The sequence below is a fragment of the Pseudophryne corroboree genome, chromosome 1 (genome assembly GCF_028390025.1).
Source record: "Pseudophryne corroboree isolate aPseCor3 chromosome 1, aPseCor3.hap2, whole genome shotgun sequence".
Taxonomy (NCBI): Eukaryota; Metazoa; Chordata; class Amphibia; order Anura; family Myobatrachidae; genus Pseudophryne; species Pseudophryne corroboree.
The window spans coordinates 997,570,774-997,582,897 of NC_086444.1; the positions used below are offsets into that span (position 1 = coordinate 997,570,774).

At 47.0% G+C, this 12,124-nt stretch overlaps 1 protein-coding gene across 1 annotated transcript in view; it reads left to right on the forward strand.

Moving 5' to 3' along the window:
• PALLD (palladin, cytoskeletal associated protein) overlaps positions 1–12,124 on the forward strand; it is a 759,036-nt gene that overhangs the window by 382,639 nt on the left and 364,273 nt on the right. Inside the window, exon 7 of the mRNA XM_063920614.1 lies at positions 1,215–1,356. Coding sequence (XP_063776684.1) covers positions 1,215–1,356 — 142 coding nt within the window. The remainder of the gene's footprint in view (positions 1–1,214; positions 1,357–12,124) is intronic.

The window sequence follows — 12,124 nt, forward strand, 5'->3', positions numbered from 1 at the left end:
GTGAAACATAGGATTCATTTTGGGACTATTTACCAAGACTATCACGTGACTTTTGTTTTTAGGGTGGGAGCGCCAACGGTGTATTCAACAAATATTTGCTGTCTATTAGTCATTTAGGTGATTGGGAGTCACCAGAATACACCCAGGCTGCCTCCATCTTCACCAAGCGCTATTCTCTGTTCCACTCACATTTTGCTTTCTATTCCACTTATCCACTACCCTTTCTGTGAAGCAATTTTCCCTTAAATTTCCCCTGAACCTGGCTCCCTCCAGTTTCAGTGTATGTCCTCAAGTTCTAATACTTCCCACCTGAACTATTTATGTCCTTCTGGAGATATGGTCTTCAGAACTGGACACAGTATTCCAGGTGGGGCCGTACCAATGACCTATACACTGGCATTATTACTTATTTTTCCTGCTACCGATTCCTCTCCCTATGTAACCAAGCATCTGACTTGCCTTTCTCATTGCTTTGTTGCATTGCTTTCCTGCCTTAAAGTCACTTGAAATAGTGACTCCTAAATCCCTTTCCTATCCCTTTCCTCCTCAGTAGTTTCCATTATAGTACTCTTGATACTTTATTTAGCCTTTGGGTTTTTGAGAACCAAGTGTATGATTTTGCACTTTTTAGCATTAAACTGTAGTTGCCATGTTCTTGACCATTTCTCAAGCCTAGCTAGGTCATCAATCATTTGTTTTACACCTCCCGGTGTGTCTACCCTATTGCATATCTTTGCATCATCTGCAAAAAGGCATATTTCCCCTTCAATACCATTTGCAATGTCACCAACAAAGATATTAAAGAGAACTGGTCCAAGTACAGATCCCTGGGGTACTCCACTGGTAACATTTCCATCCATAGATTGCACTCCATTTCCTACAACTGTCTGTTTCCTATCCTGCAACCAGGTTCTTATCCATTTAACTGTTTTATAATCCACCCCTATGCTTTCAAGTTTATTTAGCAGTCTGCGATGTGGGACAGTGTCAAATGCCTTAAAGTCTAGATGTGCTACATCTACGTCTCCCCCTTGATCTATTATTTTTGTCAGAGAGTCAATAAGATTACTGCACACTATCGCTGTATCTCTGACACTGATGTACTATGAGTTTGCAGTTTTATATACGTCAACGTTCAGGGCATTTACATTGCATCTTGTTTTCTTTTCCACAAGTTGTCTAACAGAGGTAATCTCTTTTCTATTGGTATTCAGGAGCTTCAGAGCTTGACAGCAACAGAGGGACAAGTTGTGGTGCTGGAGTGCAGGGTAAAGGGGACTCCGCCAGTAAATGTCAAATGGTTTAGACAAGGAATGGAAATTCAGGATTCGCCAGACTTCAGAATTCTTCAGAAAAGTAAGGAAAATGCATTTTGTCTGTAAACAAACTCCTTTCACGAATCTGAAATAAAAAGTATTAGGTCTAAAGATGTAATCACAATATAGATACATGTTCAGGCAAAATACAGCAGTCTCTTCATTTGTTTAATGAAGCTGTACACTAAACATAGACATAATGGGGTAAATTTACTAAGATGGGAGTTATGTTTAAGATAGGATGTTGCCCATAGTAACCTATCAGATTCTACTTCTCATTTATCTAGCACCTTCTAAAAGATCATACCTGGAATCTGATAGGTTGCTATCGGCAACATGCCATCTTAAATAGAACTCCCATCTTCGTAAATTTACCCCAATGAGTCAGACGCAAAGTGACCACATGTGCGAAAGATTTTCTGCCTTATGCTAATGAAGAATCAGTCTGTCTGTGAGTATCCGTCCTGCATCATGTGTATGCATCGCACCGCCCACTGTGTTTCCTGCCACAGCTGTCATTATTAGTATCAGGATTCGGCACCATCCCAGTAATGGGAGCAAAAAATCCATGTGAACCAGGTGTCCCATCTTCATATGCACACCTCAAACTAGCCCAGAAGTCTACATGAAACTTCCATGACAATCCCGAGTCCCACAAAACTGATCTCCATGCGCGGGGGGCTGCCCAGTTGCTGCTCAGAAACACCCATCTCACAGAAGGTGAAGTCCGCAGCAGATCCGACTAACACGGATTTACTTGCCACTGTGGACACTTTGGGGGTGATTCTGTGGTGAACACAGGCAAGCAACCAGATGCAAGTGGCCAATGGTTTCCCTATATGCACATATGTCCGAGCCACACTGCACACGTGTCCTGGTAGTTACCACACAGAGGTGCAGATGGGAATTGCTTGTAAATTCATACAATTTTGATGGCCATTTCTAAAAACACAGTTGCAATGACACCTGCAGCCATGTTTAGCCGTAAATTCTGCCCCTGCCATAGTCAGGTGCAATGTCTGATGGTGTGGCCATAGTGTTCCTTTGTTGGCGCATCGGCGGATTTGCACCGCAGCCAGTGGGTGTCTCAATTGGACTTCCATTGGCCGTGACATTAACATAAATAATGACACAGAAGTGTCAGCGACAAAAAACGCAGCCGCTACTGCAATAGCACCCACCTCTGAATCACCCATTTGTGCAGAACATGCACAGAGCCCGTTTGCTGTTTCCATGCATGCGCAGTCTGCTGAAAATTGCAAGATTCATTCGCTCTTGCTGCTGCTTCTGACTCAGAATCAGGCCCAAAAACTAATGGTTTTGAGACACCAGATACAAATAAATTCAGTTGTGTGATGTTTTTTTCTTGTGTCAAACTCTAGCTTGGAATAGGTTGAAAAATATGTGATATGTTATGGGAGCAAGTGTAGCACCATCATCACCATAATCAGCCTTATTGTGCCAGGCGGTGCGAGATGCCACTAAGCAGCGCCGAGCATACCTTCCACATCTCTTCCATGTTAATGTGGGTCTTAATCACATATCATTGCAATGCTTTATGAGACTGCAGTGATTAATTTGATATGCGACACTTGTATATATGTGTGCAAGTCTGAATATGGATACAAAGAGCAACGATACTGGATGTGTAAAAAAAACTATAGCGCTGCATGGCAGCAGTTCGTATACAGATTCAGACTTAGTCACACACAGATGTACAAGTGTCACATACCAGATTAATCAGTGCAGTCTCGCGAAGTGGTTTCCTGTGAATTGTATTCCTACGAGGACACATCTGTAGGTCTGTGGCCAGTTTTGTTACATACATGATGGTGATATAATAGCCATAATTGTCAGACGTGGTTATTTGGATGGGTTGGAATGGATATCCCAGCTGAAGGGATTCCGGCAGTCAGAATACTGACCGCGGCAACGCAATGTTCAAATTCCCGATACTCCTAACCCTCCCTGTTTGCAGCCTAAACCTAACCCTCTCCGGTGGTACCTAACTCCCCCTCCCCGCAGCCTAAACATAACCCTCCCTCCCCCGCAGCCTAACCTAACCCTCCACGGGAATGCCTAACTCCCCTCCCCCCAGGCTAACCCTAACCTCCCAGGGCCACAGCCTAACCCTAACCTCCCCCTGCAGCCGAATCCTAAACCCCCTGACCTGCGGCTTATTTCATTGGCATCCCAGCAGTGTAGCAATCGGGATCCCCGGTGTCAGGATGCCAGCGCCGGGATTGTGATCCGTGTCAGGATTGTAATCCCTGTCAGGTTTTTGGTTCTGGCATTCTGTTATATGTCAGGTTCCGGTGTCAGCATTTTGACAGTATGGGATCCCGACCGCCGGATTCCGGCCAGATCTCGGCCAGATCCCGTTTGAATTGCTAGAGGCATTATGCATAGGGTTACAGTTCAGTTATGTACTGTTAGCAATCTGGCAATCACATCAGCATTGACTTGGTGCTGTAAAATGAACAGGTTTTCTCCATGGGATCTATGTTACTATCATAGAAAAGAATTAAGGTGACAGAAGATTGGATTGATCTACAGTATGTTAACATTGCTGGCTGTTTGAGGATCATGAAATTAGCTATTTCTGGCAAATAAGGTTGACACTAATGTACTTTTAATGCCCACAGTTTTACTGCCTACAGTGCAGATTAATTTCCTAATCTAGTGACAGTGTGGTCTTGTCCTTCAGTGAACGCAGCCAGCTTGGGTTATAACTCTAAAGTAAGATTAGCATTGCTTTGGAAATACATTTCTCTGACGTCCTAGTGGATGCTGGGAACTCCGTAAGGACCATGGGGAATAGCGGCTCCGCAGGAGACTGGGCACAAAAGTAAAAGCTTTAGGACTACCTGGTGTGCACTGGCTCCTCCCCCTATGACCCTCCTCCAAGCCTCAGTTAGATTTTTGTGCCCGAACGAGAAGGGTGCACACTAGGTGGCTCTCCTGAGCTGCTTAGTGAAAAAGTTTAAGTATAGGTTTTTTATTTTCAGTGAATCCTGCTGGCAACAGGTTCACTGCACCGAGGGACTAAGGGGAGAAGAAGCGAACTCACCTGCGTGCAGAGTGGATTGGGCTTCTTAGGCTACTGGACATTAGCTCCAGAGGGACGATCACAGGCCCAGCCATGGATGGGTCCCAGAGCCGCGCCGCCGGCCCCCTTACAGAGCCAGAAGACAGAAGAGGTCCGGGAAATCGGCGGCAGAAGACGTCCTGTCTTCAATAAGGTAGCGCACAGCACCGCAGCTGTGCGCCATTGCTCTCAGCACACTTCACACTCCGGTCACTGAGGGTGCAGGGCGCTGGGGGGGGGCGCCCTGAGACGCAATAAAAACACCTTAGATGGCGAAAAAGACATCACATATAGCTCCTGGGCTATATGGATGCATTTAACCCCTGCCAGTTTTCCTTAAAAAAGCGGGAGAAAGGCCGCCGAGAAGGGGGCGGAGCCTATCTCCTCAGCACACAAGCGCCATTTTCCCTCACAGCTCCGCTGGAAGGACGTCTCCCTGACTCTCCCCTGCAGTCCTGCACTACAGAAACAGGGTAAAACAAGAGAGGGGGGGCACTAATTTGGCAGATTAATCAATACAGCAGCTATATAAGGGAAAAACACTTATATAAGGTTATCCCTGTATATATATAGCGCTCTGGTGTGTGCTGGCAAACTCTCCCTCTGTCTCCCCAAAGGGCTAGTGGGGTCCTGTCCTCTATCAGAGCATTCCCTGTGTGTGTGCTGTGTGTCGGTACGTTTGTGTCGACATGTATGAGGAGGAAAATGGTATGGAGGCGGAGCAATTGCCTGTAATAGTGATGTCACCCCCTAGGGAGTCGACACCTGACTGGATGGTCTTATGGAAGGAATTACGTGATAGCGTCAGCACTTTACAAAAGACTGTTGACGACATGAGACAGCCGGCAAATCAGTTAGTACCTGTCCAGGCGTCTCAAACACCGTCAGGGGCTCTAAAGCGCCCGTTACCTCAGATGGTCGACACAGACCCAGACACGGACACTGACTCCAGTGTCGACGGTGAGGAAACAAACGTGTTTTCCAGTAGGGCCACACGTTACATGATCACGGCAATGAAGGAGGTTTTGAACATTTCTGATACTACAAGTACCACAAAAAAGGGTATTATGTGGGGTGTGAAAAAACTACCCGTAGTTTTTCCTGAATCAGATGAATTAAATGAGGTGTGTGATGAAGCGTGGGTTTCCCCCGATAAAAAACTGCTAATTTCTAAAAAATTATTGGCATTATACCCTTTCCCGCCAGAGGTTAGGGCACGTTGGGAAACACCCCCTAGGGTAGATAAGGCGCTCACACGCTTATCAAAACAAGTGGCGTTACCGTTTCCTGATACGGCCGCCCTCAAGGAGCCAGCTGATAGGAAGCTGGAAAATATCCTAAAAAGTATATACACACATACTGGTGTTATACTGCGACCAGCAATCGCCTCAGCCTGGATGTGCAGTGCTGGGGTGGCTTGGTCGGATTCCCTGACTGAAAATATTGATACCCTGGACAGGGACAGTATATTATTGACTATAGAGCATTTAAAGGATGCATTTCTATATATGCGAGATGCACAGAGGGATATTTGCACTCTGGCATCAAGAGTAAGTGCGCTGTCCATTTCTGCCAGAAGAGGGTTATGGACGCGACAGTGGTCAGGTGATGCGGATTCCAAACGGCATATGGAAGTATTGCCGTATAAAGGGGAGGAGTTATTTGGGGTCGGTCTATCGGACCTGGTGGCCACGGCAACGGCTGGGAAATCCACCTTTTTACCCCAGGTCACCTCTCAGCAGAAAAAGACACCGTCTTTTCAGGCTCAGTCCTTTCGTCCCCATAAGGGCAAGCGGGCAAAAGGCCACTCATATCTGCCCCGGGGCAGAGGAAGGGGAAAAAGACTGCAGCAGGCAGCCTCTTCCCAGGAACAGAAGCCCTCCCCCGCTTCTGCCAAGTCCTCAGCATGACGCTGGGGCCTTACAAGCGGACTCAGGTACGGTGGGGGGTCGTCTCAAGAATTTCAGCGCGCAGTGGGCTCACTCGCAAGTGGACCCCTGGATCCTGCAGGTAGTATCTCAGGGGTACAAATTGGAATTCGAGACGTCTCCCCCTCGCCGGTTCCTGAAGTCTGCTTTACCAACGTCTCCCTCCGACAGGGAGGCGGTATTGGAAGCCATTCACAAGCTGTATTCTCAGCAGGTGATAATCAAGGTACCCCTCCTACAACAGGGAAAGGGGTATTATTCCACGCTGTTTGTGGTACCGAAGCCGGACGGCTCGGTGAGACCTATTTTAAATCTGAAATCCTTGAACACTTACATACAAAGGTTCAAATTCAAGATGGAGTCACTCAGAGCAGTGATAGCGAACCTGGAAGAAGGGGACTATATGGTGTCTCTGGACATCAAGGATGCTTACCTCCATGTCCCAATTTGCCCTTCTCACCAAGGGTACCTCAGGTTTGTGGTACAGAACTGTCACTATCAGTTTCAGACGCTGACGTTTGGATTGTCCACGGCACCCCGGGTCTTTACCAAGGTAATGGCCGAAATGATGATTCTTCTTCGAAGAAAAGGCGTCTTAATTATCCCTTACTTGGACGATCTCCTGATAAGGGCAAGGTCCAGGGAACAGTTAGAGGTCGGAGTAGCACTATCTCAAGTAGTACTACGACAGCACGGGTGGATTCTAAATATTCCAAAATCGCAGCTGATTCCGACGACACGTCTGCTGTTCCTAGGGATTATTCTGGACACAGTCCAGAAAAAGGTGTTTCTCCCGGAGGAGAAAGCCAGGGAGTTATCCGAGCTAGTCAGGAACCTCCTAAAACCAGGCCAAGTGTCAGTGCATCAATGCACAAGGGTCCTGGGAAAAATGGTGGCTTCTTACGAAGCGATTCCATTCGTCAGATTCCACGCAAGAACTTTTCAGTGGGATCTGCTGGACAAATGGTCCGGATCGCATCTTCAGATGCATCAGCGGATAACCCTGTCTCCAAGGACAAGGGTGTCTCTCCTGTGGTGGTTGCAGAGTGCTCATCTTCTAGAGGGCCGCAGATTCGGCATTCAGGACTGGGTCCTGGTAACCACGGATGCCAGCCTGAGAGGCTGGGGAGCAGTCACACAGGGAAGAAATTTCCAGGGCTTGTGGTCAAGCATGGAAACGTCATTTCACATAAATATCCTGGAACTAAGGGCCATTTACAATGCCCTAAGTCAAGCAAGGCCTCTGCTTCAGGGTCAGCCGGTGTTGATCCAGTCGGACAACATCACGGCAGTCGCCCACGTAAACAGACAGGGCGGCACAAGAAGCAGGAGGGCAATGGCAGAAGTTGCAAGGATTCTTCGCTGGGCGGAAAATCATGTGATAGCACTGTCAGCAGTGTTCATTCCGGGAGTGGACAACTGGGAAGCAGACTTCCTCAGCAGACACGACCTCCACCCGGGGGAGTGGGGACTTCACCCAGAAGTCTTCCACATGATTGTGAACCGTTGGGAAAAACCAAAGGTGGACATGATGGCGTCCCGCCTCAACAAAAAACTAGACAGATATTGCGCCAGGTCAAGGGACCCTCAGGCAATAGCTGTGGACGCTCTGGTAACACCGTGGGTGTACCAGTCAGTGTATGTGTTCCCTCCTCTGCCTCTCATACCCAAGGTACTGAGAATCATAAGAAGGAGAGGAGTAAGGACTATACTCGTGGCTCCGGATTGGCCAAGAAGGACTTGGTACCCGGAACTTCAAGAGATGCTCACGGAGGACCCGTGGCCTCTACCTCTAAGAAAGGACCTGATCCAGCAGGGACCCTGTCTGTTCCAAGACTTACCGCGGCTGCGTTTGACGGCATGGCGGTTGAACGCCGGATCCTGAAGGAAAAAGGCATTCCGGATGAAGTCATCCCTACCCTGATCAAAGCCAGGAAGGATGTAACCGTGCAACATTATCACCGTATTTGGCGTAAATATGTTGCGTGGTGTGAGGCCAGGAAGGCCCCTACAGAGGAATTTCAACTGGGCCGTTTCCTGCATTTCCCGCAAACAGGACTGTCTATGGGCCTAAAATTAGGGTCCATTAATACCCCTTTCACATCGCACAAATAACCCGGTACCGACACGGCATATAGCCGTGTCGAACCGGGTCGGTGTGCGATGTGAAAGCACACTGGGCGATTTAGCGGGTCGCCTGACCCGGTAAATCAACCCGGTAAAAAAGAAGGGTTTTACCCGGGTTGATTACCGGGTCAGGTGCGGTGTGAATGGGAGCCGTGTCGATGCGACACGGTTCCCATTCACAAGATAGGGAGAGGCGGCGCTGGAGATGAGCTCATCTCCCGACGCCGCCTCCACCCCCGCCCCTGCTGCTGCTGCGGCCTCCGTTGTCATGGCAACCGACCCGGTATATTGCCGGGTCGGGAAGCCTGCAACGGAGCGCAAATGCCGGATCCCACCCGGTAAGTACACGTTTGTCTTACCGGGTAGGACCCGGCATTTGCGGTGTGAATGCAGCATAAGGTTCAAATTTCGGCCCTGTCGATTTTCTTCCAGAAAGAACTGGCTTCAGTTCCTGAAGTTCAGACGTTTGTCAAGGGGGTACTGCATATACAGCCTCCTTTTGTGCCTCCAGTGGCACCTTGGGATCTCAATGTAGTTTTGGGGTTCCTAAAATCACATTGGTTTGAACCACTCACCACTGTGGACTTAAAATATCTCACATGGAAAGTGGTAATGCTGTTAGCCCTGGCTTCAGCCAGGCGTGTCTCAGAATTGGCGGCTTTATCCTATAAAAGCCCTTACCTAATTTTTCATACGGACAGGGCAGAATTGAGGACTCGTCCTCAATTTCTCCCTAAGGTGGTTTCAGCGTTTCACTTGAACCAGCCTATTGTGGTACCTGCGGCTACTAGGGACTTGGAGGACTCCAAGTTGCTGGACGTAGTCAGGGCCCTGAAAATATATGTTTCCAGGACGGCTGGAGTCAGAAAATCTGACTCGCTGTTTATCCTGTATGCACCCAACAAGCTGGGTGCTCCTGCTTCTAAGCAGACTATTGCTCGTTGGATTTGTAGTACAATTCAGCTTGCACATTCTGTGGCAGGCCTGCCACAGCCAAAATCTGTAAAAGCCCATTCCACAAGGAAAGTGGGCTCATCTTGGGCGGCTGCCCGAGGGGTCTCGGCTTTACAACTTTGCCGAGCAGCTACTTGGTCAGGGGCAAACACGTTTGCTAAATTCTACAAATTTGATACCCTGGCTGAGGAGGACCTGGAGTTCTCTCATTCGGTGCTGCAGAGTCATCCGCACTCTCCCGCCCGTTTGGGAGCTTTGGTATAATCCCCATGGTCCTTACGGAGTTCCCAGCATCCACTAGGACGTCAGAGAAAATAGGAATTTACTTACCGATAATTCTATTTCTCGTAGTCCGTAGTGGATGCTGGGCGCCCATCCCAAGTGCGGATTGTCTGCAATACTTGTACATAGTTATTGTTACAAAAATCGGGTTATTATTGTTGTGAGCCATCTTTTCAGAGGCTCCTCTGTTATCATGCTGTTAACTGGGTTCAGATCACAGGTTGTACGGTGTGATTGGTGTGGCTGGTATGAGTCTTACCCGGGATTCAAAATCCTTCCTTATTGTGTACGCTCGTCCGGGCACAGTATCCTAACTGAGGCTTGGAGGAGGGTCATAGGGGGAGGAGCCAGTGCACACCAGGTAGTCCTAAAGCTTTTACTTTTGTGCCCAGTCTCCTGCGGAGCCGCTATTCCCCATGGTCCTTACGGAGTTCCCAGCATCCACTACGGACTACGAGAAATAGAATTATCGGTAAGTAAATTCCTATTATTACTAGTTACAATCATACTACTGCTTAATTGCAAAATATAGCTGTTTGTGTGCCAGAAAAATGCTAAGCATTTGTTTTCCCCAAATAGTTTATACAGTATATCACTTCCATTCTCACATTATTATCCGGTACATGTACTGTATACTGAAAGAGAAGTGGTTAAAGTCATCAAGTGCGTATTGTTCTGCTTGCTAATCTCTCAGCTCCTGGAGGGGTTGGGAGGTTATACATTGCATTGCTGGTCTCAGAGAAGCAGACAGGAAAGTAGCCGATGTTTGTTATTACAAGCATGGTATAAGACAAGTGTATATAGTCTATGTGCGTGCACATTTGTGAGGTACTGTATGCAAGGATTTTGAAGGAACAAAATAGAAACCAGGATAAGTAATCTGTACGTATTCAGTTATTATACCGCTGGGTAACTGGATGGAAGATAGACAGTCAATAGGTTGACAGTCATTAGGTCGACAGGTTCAAAAGGTTGAAAGTGAAATGGTTGACATGGACTAAGGTCGGCGTGATTAAAAGGTCGACATGCAAATGGTCAACATAGAAAGGTTGATGCTTGATTTTTAGAGTTAGGGGGGTGATTATGGTTAGGCACTTGGCGGAGGGTTAGGGAAAGGCTGCAGAAGGGGACGGTTAGGATTAGGCACCAGGGAGAGGGTTCGGTTCAGGGTTAGGATTATGGTTAAAATAACAAAAAAATCATGTATCAACCTTTTTTGTGTTGAGCATTTGCATGTCAACTTTTTGACCCTGTCAACCTAAGTCCATGTCGACCATTTAACTATCATCCTTTTGACCCTGTTGACCTATTTACAGTCTAAACATCTGTTGACTGCCTATGTATATACTGTCGATCTTTTAATTCACATCCTCCAAACTGTTACAGCATACTGGGAATCAGTACCAAGCTGGAGTCATACATTTACATATATGGCTTGTACTATATAAGACTAGGGGGTATAATAATTTCCCTTTCAGACTTCCTGAGGCGGGTCGCACACGGGAGCCTGACATGGGAGCTCCCAGCTTGCGACCCGCCTCAGGCTCCCCGCCGCCACTGACTGCAACCCGGCATATTGATCACATGATCTCCAAGCGCCGCCCGTACACAGAGAGTGAACGGGAAACAGGTCTCATCAACATGGCTCCTGTTCACACAACACAGTGAGCTGGGTTGAAGACGTGTTCAACCCTGCTCACGACCAGGGTTGAAATACTGGGTCACTTGACCCGGTATTTCAACCCTTGCACCTTTCAGACCGCACATGAACACGGGTTATTCGTGTTCATGTGCCAATAACCCGTGTTCAGTGTTGGCGGTCTGAATTTTAAAAACTGCAAAAATATTAAATACAAAACATGTCTGGTTTTACATGTAATATTATTGCTGGTTTAAATACCACTGGCAAAGCCAACATTTAATAAACCAGTGTAAATATTACAATTTAACAAATGTGAATTTAGTGTTTCCGCCTTGGCACTTTTCCTGATAGCATATTTACATCAGTTCATCTCAGATGGCATATATAAAAAAGAAAAGACACATACATAGCATATACATTTATATCATTACTATTATAAAACATGATAATGTGCAGGCTCACATTGGAGAATGTGATGATAGACCCCTCAAGCCATCTCATTCAAACTCTACAAATCCCTCAGGAAATCTGCTTACTCATTCTGTTTTGTGCATGTCACAAATCCACTTTTCCCTCAACCAATGATGGCGATTTCAGATGAAGTTTCCTTGTCGGCATATGCAGTGAAGAGATGATATACAGATGAGTCCTCTTACATCCTTGCTTCAATCACGCTAAACAGCCCTTGAAGTTGCGCCATTCTGTGAAAACACTATAGCATAATATTTTGTATGCAAATACAGTTGTAGTCACAGAATATAAACTGCATATCATTTTAATCAGCAGA